The 12,610-nt window shown below is 38.6% G+C and overlaps 1 protein-coding gene across 5 annotated transcripts in view; it reads left to right on the top strand.

The window, feature by feature from the left end:
- The first annotated feature begins 637 nt into the window (after positions 1-637).
- Positions 638-12,610, top strand: part of LOC112455780 (hepatocyte nuclear factor 4-gamma) — a 34,439-nt gene continuing 22,466 nt past the window's right edge. Inside the window, exons 1-2 of one of the 5 annotated variants that reach the window (XM_025017959.1) lie at positions 638-1,011; positions 3,283-3,429. In XM_025017959.1, the coding sequence (XP_024873727.1) occupies positions 3,336-3,429 (94 nt within the window). In that variant the 5' untranslated portion in view covers positions 638-1,011; positions 3,283-3,335. Of the gene's footprint in view, positions 1,012-1,080; positions 1,229-3,282; positions 3,430-10,926; positions 11,313-11,366; positions 11,424-12,610 lie in introns of those variants that run through there. The other 4 variants (XM_025017960.1, XM_025017957.1, XM_025017958.1 and 1 more) reach the window with 4 other exon arrangements.

The raw sequence follows: 12,610 nt of genomic DNA, 5'->3' as shown, positions 1-12,610 counted from the left end.
TTCTCTCTGCTCCGATTATTTTATCAAGCTGAGTTCGTATCTTAATTTATGATCGATCTGATTTGATTGATAAATCTCACGTGATATGCGTGATAATTATATACAGTCATCTCCTTTCCGTGATAAAGGAAACAGTCGTCGCGCTCTTATATAAAACTATCATCTTTCTAAATGTAATCCATGACAATAGCGTTCGCGTCGATCATCGTATTTGTCTATGCAAAAGAAAAGCTCGTCAATAATATCGCGGAAATTTCAACCAGTGTTTCTCTTTGCCGCGAGTTAAACCAGAAGAACAAGAAACCGCCGTAACCGCGGCAAGGTACTTTTGTACGCTCATTCAGGTAATCTCGGGAATAATAGCCCGGCCTTATTCGGCCGCGAGTGACAGTCGTAAAGTCGTTAACGCGCGTAAGGTCGCGCGCGGAAAGAGGCAGTTTGTCGTTGGGAGGCGCGATTATCGCCTCGAGGTGGTTTCCGCGCCGCGGAAACGATGTCCCGCGCGAGTCCACCGTGTCCTCGTTGACGTTCTCGGCGCAACGTTCGAAAGAAAACGTCGCGCGGCGCGCGACGCGACGCGACGCAACGGTACGCGGCTACGCGCCGCGATCCCGCGGCAGTAGATCCGACGCTTTCCGTCCGGGCGGACTTTGACGCCGCCGCGCGCCGTGTCCGTCGAGAGGTGCAGAAGCGGGTGCGTTTGCGCGCAAGGGAGCGGGCGGAAGTTGGCGATCCCGCGATCCCGCTCGCGAAGGACGCGAAGGAAGCAGAAGGAACGGATGGATCGTGTGCCGGGAGGGAAGAGGGAATCGTCAGCATGGCGAGCGCGCGCGCGCGTCCCCGACACAAATGCATAACAGGTGTCCAGGTGTCACTTGCGCCGGGCGCCGTGGCTGACTGAGAACAGTGGAACAGTGAGAACGGTACGCGTGCCGCGTGACAGGACGGACGGGCGGACGGACAACGGGGGCGCCGCGATCGCCGTCGCCGTCGCCGATCGGGCCCAATCAGGTTAGACCGCTTCCTCTCTTTCTTCTCTCTTTCCCTGATCTCTCTCGTTGTCTCGTCCTCTCGTCGGCGCAACGTGATACGTGATGGAGCCGTTCGGACTGTTTGCTGTTCGGAGCAATCGGAGTGACGAGCCGACCGTGCCGGCGATATTAGGGCGAGCGAGAGAGTAAACAAGGTGTCAGGATTGTCAGGGAGTACCGAATGTTCTTTTCAGAAGGTACTTCAAGGCGTATTCAAAATGAAACGTTTTTGGTTAGAATAATATACTTGGGCGCAAGACATTTCATAAATTATTTATCTTCTGATAGGAGAATCAAGCAGTCAGCGATTAAATAGATTCAGATTGATTCCGACACATATCGAGTTAATTATTCGGCATTTTCTACATAGAGTTGTCCCGGCGCCGCGGCGCGGCGCGACAACTGTTCTATATAGCTGTACTTAATCCTCTTTACATGATCGAGATTGCGACAATAGAAACGCGCAGCTGCGTTCATTGCGTACTCGTTTTCTCAATGATTTTTTAAATAACGAGCTGCCTTCTGTTCTCTGTGAATACGCCTTTCGTATGTGGGCGTCGCTTTTGTATCAGGAATTTGTATCTTGTTTTGTAAAAGCGACAAGAATCACCGGACAGTATTGCGAATCAGTCTGAAATAGATACTATAGTAATGTTAATAATAAGTGATCGATATTTAAAGCTACTTTTATTATACAAAAGCTTTGCATTGTTTTCTTGTTTTCAAATATCTACTACTAAAATAATCACTTTATAAATAAAAGGATATTGTTAATATCTCACTGTCAGCTTCAATTTTTTTTTAAAAACTTGTTTGTTTTTTTGCTGCTGAAAGATTTTTGAGGGGAAAATTTTTGAAAGGTATTCAAAAGTGGCAAGGCGCCGAACGAGATTAGCGATAAGCGTAGAAACGGAAGATCCAAATGTTCAGATTATTGCCCACACAATCAGTTCATAGAATTTCGTACAATTATCAGCGATATAAGTAAACATAGCCGAAAACTAATCAATGTCTTATCAGTTAAAGAGAAACAAACTGGTTTTTTCTCGATTGGAATTTGCTTATTCCGAACTGAGAGTATAATATATAAGACAATACAACAAGAAGAGAGAGAAAAAAATGTGGCAATCTATTTATTTTTTCTTGCTCTTTTTAAATTATTATGTTTTTTATTATGTTTAAATTAATATGTTTTTTCTCATCTTTGAAGATAATCTTGATGAAACATGAACGATTTCTTTGTATATTTGATAGACTGACTCCTGTGATGAAGATTGATTCTAATGCTTGCGAATAAAGCTGTCTTTATAATTGAGGAAACTGAGATAGTATTGATTCTCGAAATATTTTTCGATCTAAATCTAAAACGTTCAGTATTATGGATGTTACGTCGCATTTCTAATTTCGGTGCGGTCGGATATTACGTATATTTACTGGGAAGCGTTACAAAATTTTCTAGATGAATCGCGAGTCGATTCGTATTTATAGCCCGACTATTTCAGGCGTTTTAATTTTAACTTGTTTAGATCGCGTCTTCTCTGTTGCTGTCTGTTTATACGTCGAGAGAGAGAGAGAGAGAGAGAGGGGGTGGTGAGAGGGGGAGAGAAAGAGAGACAGAAAAAAAAGGATCAGTTTATTTGTATAAAGTATAAACGTTGCAATCGTTGTTATCAAAAGCGTGTTATCGATTACAAGAATCACTTTCTCGAAATTTAGGTCTTATCGCGACCTGCGTGTGCCTTTCTCAAATTCTATTCGTCCAATATTCGGATCGAATCTGATATCGATGCTCGTGCGCGATCGATCGATCGATATCTCGGACACGCACGAAAACAGCCGAGGCGCGTTTAAATCACGCTTCGATCCGCTGCGTCTCATCACTCCCGCCCGTGGTGCTCGTTTCCTAATCTCGCCGAAAGCGCGGCGATTGAAAGACGGCGAACCGCGCAGATAGGGTGGAGACGCGGTCGTGTCGCGGGTAAACGCGCGTGATATTCCGAAATAGCCGTGGACGGCGGCCGCCACGCCGCGCCGCGCCGGTGAGAGAGCGACGCGAAGTGAAGACGGCACCGGGCACAACCCCCTGGCGTGTGACGCGTGGCGAGCGCGCCGGGTGTGCGTGTTCGCGCCTGACTTCAGGCGGAACGGCGCGCATCGGCAGGCGCGGTGATTCGCGACGTCACGTCGACGGTTTCCGGTCCTATAACGGTGTTCGAGACCTTTACATATCGATCTACATCGGTCTTGACAGTTGACAGTTGATGGTGCAGCGGGGTAAGCGGCGGGGCCGATCCCGACCTTGACATGGAGGGCCACGACATCCAGGAACTGGTGGCCACCAAGGACAGCGTGATCGTCAGGGGCGGACATCCGCAGTTCTGCTCCTCTTCGAACGGTGGTGAGTACTTCTACTTCCACGAATGATCTACGTGACGAAGCGATCGATTATTTTGACGAGTGATCTATGCGAGTTGGCTGACGGCGATTTTTGCGACTCTTAGAGATATCCAAGACTTTTCGGATAACGCATTTTATTTATCTCTGAACTTATCACCTAGAACTTATCATTTAAATTAAAAATTTTGCTTTGAAATTGATAACATACAGCGTATATAATGACTGTGAGTTTTCTTATTAGATACTTGTAATTTTATTTTCTCTACGCGTTCCGCGCGTTTAGTCGTCGAAACGAGACGAGAACCGGCCGCATTTTGCGCTGGGTACGCGCCCAAAAATACAAACCTTTTCGATCAGTTTCAAAGCGAGTACTCCCGCGAGTTTTGCGGCAACGATTTGGCAAACTCTCCGTATATCGCCTCGTTACATTGCCGCAAATAGCTCATTGCGAAGGACGATCGCGCGGAGGGAAAAAAGGGGTCGGCATGCGCGCGCGCGCGCGCGCGCAAAAATCGGCCGAAACCGAGGAGGAGCACGTGTTTATTACGCAATCGGTTGCAGACACGCACATTCTGTGCCGGCGACTGTGCACAAAAATTCACGCGGGATGAACAAGACGCGCTCAAGATAAGGTCGCGACGGCCATGCCGCGGCCGCAGATAACCCAGGGACCCCGGCTGCGCAGTACTAAAATGGCGGCCGGTCTCGTAATCGATTGCGATGCATGAGTCGTCGGCACCTTAAAAAACAATCTTAATGATCTGTTGACACAAGTCTATGAAAAGTTAAATAAAATAATCGGAGAATCAGAATTTATGATTAATGATGAAGACTGTACCTTAAAATGACGGCTAGTCCAGTAATCGATTATAATGTTTGTATGTAAGCATAAATTGTCAGCATCTTAAAGAAAAAAATCTTAATGATCTGTTTACAATCTCGGAAATGTTGACGCTGAATGAAGCGAGTGAAGATTCAGAATTCATCATTAATAATGAAGATGTGTTTCAAAATGATGTTTGGATAATCGATTGCATCCGCATAAATTGCTGCTATTTTAAAAAAGAAAGATAATTAGTCGTTGATCAACACTAATAATGATGTGTAATTTAGTGATGATTATTATATTCCAAAATGGCAGTAGCTTTATTTAGAAACAAATCATAGATTATTTCTATCGAGGAATTTTCAAAACGGCAAGCGATGGTGCATCATTAATTTTGTAATCAACATTGCGTTATACATATCCTGGAGAAATGACTTCAAGATGATTATTCATTCGTCAATAAGCATGATAAAAAATATAGAAAAAAAACCCGCAGAAGAGTCACCATTAAGTGTTATTTTATAATACACTTGATATTTATTTCCGGGATCAAATTCACGTGCGAGACTATTTGTCCGACCGATAAGTTTTTTGCATTATGTTATGATTAGATACCGATGATATTAATTCTTTGCGCGTAAATATTATTCATAAGTCGAGAAAGTGTAAGAACTCTTATTTACGATTATCGTGTAAACATGTCTGGGAACCTTCGGTTTTAATTTTAATTTCCTGGGATCAAAATCTTTCCTTAAAAATAGCATATAGATTTTTTGCGGATTATACTATGAGAAATAATTATTTTTAAAAAATGAATTTTATCCGATTTTATCATCTTCTCTTTTTCGATGTGGATGTTTTATGGTGAAATAATTTTCGGGATTTTTGAGTAGAGCTCGCGCGCTCGATTGGAATACAAACTGCGTCGCAATAATATTTTATTTCGCTTTCAATTTGTGATAATTTGCTTTATTGCATCGAGCCTCCCTCAATTGAGCAACGGTAATTCATCGACGGCGCATCTTGGCACGTGGCATCCGCGCGTGGTTATTTCCATGATTCGCGCGACGGGAGCGAGTATCATGTATACGAAGAAGCGTGTTTACGTGAGATAACGCCTAAAGAAATAGGGAAATATAAAGAAAACGCTCGTTGCTCGCGCTTCGCGAACTCATGTTTCTTTTTTCCATGTTCTCCTTTAATCATCCTCATCGGCCATCGCAGACGAACGGTATCTCGTGAACTATCCTTTTTTCTCTTTTTCTATCATAACGTTGACTCAACGTTTTTGTTCGCGAACGCTATTATAATACCGGCAGAAACGTATCGAAATCGAAGTGAAGCTGCACGCTAAACGAAGGCTAGAATTGTATAGAAGACTTCCCTTTTCAAAGAAAAGAAGTATCACTTCATCTAACTACTCTCGAGTACCCTCGGGCTCACTTAGACGTCCAAGGACGAGGGCAATCCGGTGGTCACGGATTTCGCTTGTCAGTGAATCGCGACACGTTTTGACTGCATGACAAATCGAAGGTTGCTTCCTCGACGTATCGGCGGCTATAATAACGTTATAAGCAAACCGCGCCGCGAAGAGGTCAGCCGATAACCCGCAGCAAAGAGGAAAGAGCTCGAGTTTTACGACGGTCGCCGAGATCGACCAACCTCGTCGATTTGGCATTACTCTAATCACACCTATCTAACGGTAAACGAAAGAATCTGTTGATATTGCGCGAGTCAACATCGCGAGCGGAAATTTTTTCGTTTTTACCGTTATACATATTAATTGCATATATCTACTATAACGCGTTGAAGACGCGTATGTATTTAGCATTTATTGATAACCGGTGTTACTAATGTGTCCCATTGATTTGTACAGGATGTGTCTGAAAAAGTATTATCGACAAAGAGACGATTCTTCATGAATAAGAAAAAATACAGAGTAAATTTTAAAACAAACGATTTAAAATTGTAGATTAAATTTTTTTCTTACATACGAAGCATCGCGTTCTCGAGAGAAATTATGTTAAAAATCGGCAAATTAATTACGATGTTTACAGTTTCTTAAAATTGTATATCTTGTTTCAAAGATATGATTAAATGAAGTAACGAGTACGTGTTGGTAAAAAATTCCATTTATTTATTGTCACATTGAATATATAGTTTCTGGTATTTTGCATCAAGATAAATCGAAATCTGTGTGGACCTTAATTATATAATCTTTTGATTATGAATATACTTTACATATGAAGCTATACGTATAATCTTATGCATAAATTTATAATTAAGAAAAAACTTTCATAACTCATAGAAATATCTGTCATGTTTTTTTACGATATTAAAGATTGAGACTTTTAACGACTGTATTCGTCCTTGTCGTAATCTCAGTATATTTGGATGTAGGAAATAAAAGTGTTGGTGCGCGATAAACATTTGACAGAAGTTATATAGGGTAGGCTGTTTTAATATGTTATCCTAATCATCTCGCTTGTTTATTTTAGAAAAAAAAATATTTCAAGCTCGTAGAAATATTTCGTAAAATATTGATTTTTTATAGCTCTACTTTACATGCGGTGTGAAAAATAAAATCGTGTAAAAAAGATTTCTATGGTAAAAAAAAAAAAAAAAAAACATTAGTAACACATCTTATGAAATTATATTATTACGCATATTATTAAAAATAAAAATGCTGCGTATATCATATTTCTCTTTTGAAATTGAGAAATTTTTATTAGAAATATTTTTAGGGATACATTAAAATAATTCACCTTGTACATTTGTGTATATCCGTTTATATAATATACACGTTGTACAATTATCTAACAAAGCAACTAAACAAAGCCTAGCTGATAAAAGATATTAATTTTTTTAAATTAAGAAATATTAATTACTCTTCGTAGGTTCCCGCTCTCTATTGTTTTCAGAAGCTTCTTATTTTTCTTTCTCAGCTTATTAGAGATAAGCCGGAGCCGATAAACACGCGCTATCGCGCCGCTGATGATTAGACCATTATCGCCAGATTACGAATACTTCCCTCGAATGCGAAGTTTTGAACGTTCATCGTTGACTCGCGTCTTTAAATTGCTACAGATGTATTAGAGAACGAATTCCAAAGGAAGATGATGTGGCGAATTATCTCTTAAAATATAAGCAATAAGTTTTTACGGATCTGTTTACCAAATGCGTTTACCACAAATACCAATGCTCCAAAAATACCAATATAACAATACTCATTGATTTCGAGCCACGACACTAAAATAAGAGCGCATATCTTTTGCACGTCACAAAACTGTTTCGAAGATTTTCGAAATTATACAAATTATTGAATATTACGTGAATGATAAATTAAAATAGATATATAATCATATACGAATCTTTTTGTGTAATGTGTCAATTCAAGTTGCCGTTCCAAATTCTCAAGATAATAAATTTGATCGTACACTTAAAATGTAACTGCTTCAGGAGGTTAATTTAAACATCAGAGAAAAAATGGTTCAGGATTTTTCGACTTATTTTTTGTTTGTTTGTTTGTTAAGGAGTAATCAGTAAATATAATTGGTAGGCGTGACACCTTGCGTACTTAATTTCTACTCCATAATTTTTATATAAATATGTTTTAAATATTATGCCTCTCTCTCTATATATCCAAGAAATAAAATCCTTATGCAACAAAATAACGTCTTCTTTTAACACTAGACTTAAGTATCTATTTTTTGTCTATGATGATTATATAATCTTGTTTAGTATCTGTTAAGTACAGTGTGTTAGCCATTATTAAATGTGACGTACATTACTCTTTTGTTCTCAGTAATTATTTCTTGCTGCTCGTGATAAATTGCAAAGTGTAGCAGATCTGATACTAAAATAGACGACTTCATTGGAAAGGCTTATCTGTTTTCCTTCGTTTCGTAATAGTGCAGGATATATGTGTTACCGCTACGACTTCATAATCATTATAATTTTTTTTTATAATCTATTGGTCGGAATCAGCCATCTTTAATCACATAATCGATCGATGATGAATTTGCATGCGAGCACAGCACACACTCGACACGTGCTCGCGCCTCATTCTAACAAAAGCGCTTTAATGTCCTTCGCGCGTCGCTCAAAAAATAAATATGCAAAACGCTGTGATACTGCTGGAGTCACATGAAATCCTGGGTTATACACACACGATATCTCGCAGTTATCGACAGATGTTTTAACAATAACCACCTTGATTATTTTGAGTCTATTTTCCTTCAGCAAAGATAACGAGGTGGCTCGTTATCTGCCGCGATATTTGTACTTTTATCACCGGATTTCCTGGTAAGAAATCCGAAATGAATATAGTCCTTCCCTAAAAGAGGTAAAGAAATCTACCGAATCAGAGAAATGCAGAGAACTCTTCGCGCGAGAGAATTAAGAAATTGAATTATCGAGAACGTGCACTTATGTACGTTAAAAATATTTCTCTTGGATACGTCACGTATTCAGCACATCGCATATGCGATAATAAAAAAGAAAAAGTACCGCGAAGGTTAAAGAGACCTATTGACCTCTTATGCAGCTTCCGAGAATACTCACGGATATTATGCAGTGTTACGTATAATGCTGACTATTATACCTAACCTGACGTTATTTTCGCTTAATAGGAAACGTATCGCGATTTGCGGTTTCGGACACGTTTGTCACGGGAACACGAGCACATGACGTCAGCTCATTTGGAAAAGTACGGCGAGGGATAATCCGTAGGACGTGACAAATTGCCTCGAAAGTTACGATTTACATGTATAATATAACGTCACTGCTAATTTTTCGCGATGTCGATTGGCTGTCGATCACAGTTTTAATCGATGCAACCTGAACCTTATAGTAGATGCGTGATGTTAGGATAGGTCACTTCGATGTATCATTGTAAGGACTTATCTTACGCTGGCTGTATAACGCCTCGAATACGGATGAACGCGTGACTCATTGATATCATTTTTACAGTTATTGTTACCGCGACATATTTTTATAATTAAAACTTATGCAGTTATTGTATAAAAAATCGTAAAAAGTATTTGCAATTACATACAAATTTTTAGCGAAGAAAACATATTAGCTCTCTTTGAAATGGTCACGTCTAAATGGGGCTTTATTCGGCTAATAAGTGTTTCGCGGATCGAGGAGGGAAAAGGAACATTAAGGGAAGGGATACGGAAGAGATTGATAAAACGATCTCTCACTTCGGAGAAAAACACTTATAAAACTCGTAAAAACTGCCAAAGAGACATTGAAAAATGAAATATTGTTTTGTCGCAAAGGAGAAGCTGGTATGACGGGTGTGCGGTGGCAAAAAATCATGACGAGCACTTACTTCTTCGACCTGGTTGCAGCTAGCAGACGCCATTCTATCGTACACTGATTGCCATGTTTTTCTCGCATGATCATCATTTACATAATCTTGCGAACGAGCCGTCGTTGTATGAAGTTGATACGCGTCGTTGATGCTTTTTACAATGTTTGACATTACATATGATAATGTCTTGCACTACAAACACCAAAAACGCGCGTGTCCTCCTTCAGCACGAACTAATATAACTACATACTTCGATACTTCAGAGCTCTTTTTTCAGTAATTTGTAGTTGGATTTCGTAGTTACGTTCCGTTTGTTTTGAAAAAATTGATGGGTCGCATTGCTTTGCAAATGTAAAAATAAAGGAACGCGTTTTTCTTCAGCTCGAGTAAATTGGATGTATTTTTGTGGCTCCTCAAATTTTCAAATCAAATTGTTTTAAGTAATATTGTATAAGAGATTACATAAGTATTCTTACGTAATAACAGAATTTCTAATATAACTGATATATAATTTTATAATATATTTTTATTTTCTTATTTGAACAATATGTCACAGTGCTTCAGGTTCTTAAAGAATGATTTTCATTCTAACAAATTTCTTGTTACAAATTCTTGTTAATACACTGAAAAAAAATTTTTTTAATATTTAAAAATATATATTTGAATAGTCCCAACAACATATTTACTTAATATTTGGAATTAGATATCTTTACTTAAATTAAGTAAAAATATCTAATTCTATATAAATATGTGATTATATTAAGTAAATATGTTGTTAGGATTATTCAAATAAATATTTTTAAATATTAAAAAAATTTTTTTTTAGTGTATCTATTTGATTAAATAATGTAAAAAAAAACTTCAAAAATGATATTTGCTAAAACTAGACGGTATCGGTTGGCTAATGAAGTGTTTACAAACTACATTTCTATAATAAGGGTTAAAAATAGAGTTACATTTTACTAAGAACCATTTTATAGTCTCTAATTTTAAAGATAAATTCTTCTAGAGCAAAAAGTAAATTCTTTCCATGCGGATTCATCCTTAAAGTGTTTGCTTGTATTATATATTTACGCCGTTAATCCGACGTTATTTGTATTATTATAGTGTTCGATTGTTTACCTTCTTTGCGAGGACCAGCCATCAATCACTCCCCCTTTGCTCTCCCTTTTTCTTTAATTGTTTCGGAGGAAAACATTCCAACGAACCTAATGCATCGTATGTGCATAAGTGTAACGGCGAGCAGGACAAGATTAGATTATCAGTTCCGAGTCATTCCCCCCCTCCCGTTCCCTCCTCTTTTCCCACTGCGAGCACCGTCTACCCCAGCGATCTCTCAAAACGAAAAATTCTATCCCGCACTTTAGTGCGTTCGTCGAGATCAAACCGTCGTGTAGAGCTCCTCCGTGACTTCGCGTAGCTTCTTCTCGGAGTTACATTCTCAATACCGAGTGACGGCGCCGGGTCATGTCAACGACTAGAAGCTAGGATCCGTATGACGACAGTGCACCATACATCATACGCCGATCTGTTTACGAAACGCGTACTGGTAGTGATCGCGCATTCGACGTTTCGTCTGCAATTCGAGAGTGGTCTCGTTCTCGTTATTCCGCGACGATTGCCACTACGAAACGCAGCGAAAAAGAACGCTCCGCGATGAAACTCGACGACGAGGCCTTTTCCTTCGACATATTTCAGCCCGATCTGGATTTCGGTACCTGTGAATATCTTGGGACCTGTGAGTACCTTCTCATGTTTGTACAATAATAAGAAAGTGTGATCTTTTTTTTAGGGGGGAAAATCACGCGTGATGATCGCATTCAAAGATGTCTTAGTATTTCTTTGACGCGTAAGTTATGGGTATGCTGCGCAAGTAGAATTACATGATATAGGTAACTTGAAAAAGAGCGGAAAATTGAAAAAAAAATAAGAGAGTGAAATGCTGTAGTAAAAGAAACAGAAGCTTAAAAGATACAGCAAATTTTCTGAGGATTATAAGTTAATTTATAGGTAGTCGATATTTTCTTTCATTCGGAAAATGGTTTATCTTTTTATCTAGTCATTTAACTTATAGTTTCATATCTGTTATCAATTATTATTGCAGTGGCACTTACACGTGTATCAAACAGATTACGAATATCTCGCTTTTTTGATTGTCGTATCACATAATTTACGACGGTTTTGACGATCATAAATAAAACACCGAAATCTCTCTCTCTCTCTCTCTCTCTCCAGTAATCTAAGATTGCTAAATTTAAAAAAAAAAGAAATGAAGCTGAAAGCCGGATATTGTAATATTGCAGATATGGGTATTTATTTAAAAAAAATCGTAAATGGATATATTACAGGGATATTACATGGAATTTAACATTTGCAATTTAATTCCTTGGATTGGATTCTATTTCTTAAATTATTTGTATTGACGTAAACGGTGTGTTCTCGCACACAGCTAAAAAGAAAAAAAAACGATCCGATATCAAGAGACACGGTAATGTTTCGCGTCAAGTATTTACGCGACGCGATGAGTTGCGAGTATCCGAGATTTTGAGATCTAAAAAAATACACCACGTATTTGCTTGTCAAAAAATGTTTAATCTTTTAAAATTTATGCAAATCTACTTTTCCGATCATCGGCGAAAAAATAACGAATATTCCAAGTATCATCATAATTCGACTATTATTTAAGCTTGTGCGTACTGCAACAAATTGCATCGACAATTGCCGCAGTTTGAAAAACTTGCCAAAAATATTATTGAGAAAATGTATCTTTTCATCTTATCTTATCTCTTTACACACGGGATAAGATACCAATTTTTTTTACGTTAACTGTACACATAGACGAATTATCTAATGGCAGATGTAAACTACCATTAATTCTACGGATTCCTCCGTTAAATGCGATTACATTATCATTTGAGTGATGTTTATTATTAGACTTCTCAAGTCGACGTTGTCGATTTTTAATATACATAGATATATTGCGCCGTTGTTGTTTTTTTTTATCAGATTCGTGCTTGAAAGTGTAACATGTTTATA

The sequence above is a fragment of the Temnothorax curvispinosus genome, unplaced genomic scaffold (assembly GCF_003070985.1).
Source record: "Temnothorax curvispinosus isolate PA1 unplaced genomic scaffold, ASM307098v1 QBEX01006326.1, whole genome shotgun sequence".
In the NCBI taxonomy this organism is placed as follows: Eukaryota; Metazoa; Arthropoda; class Insecta; order Hymenoptera; family Formicidae; genus Temnothorax; species Temnothorax curvispinosus.
Note: the sequence above shows the minus strand (reverse complement) of the source record. Positions and strands in the feature narration are given on the sequence as shown.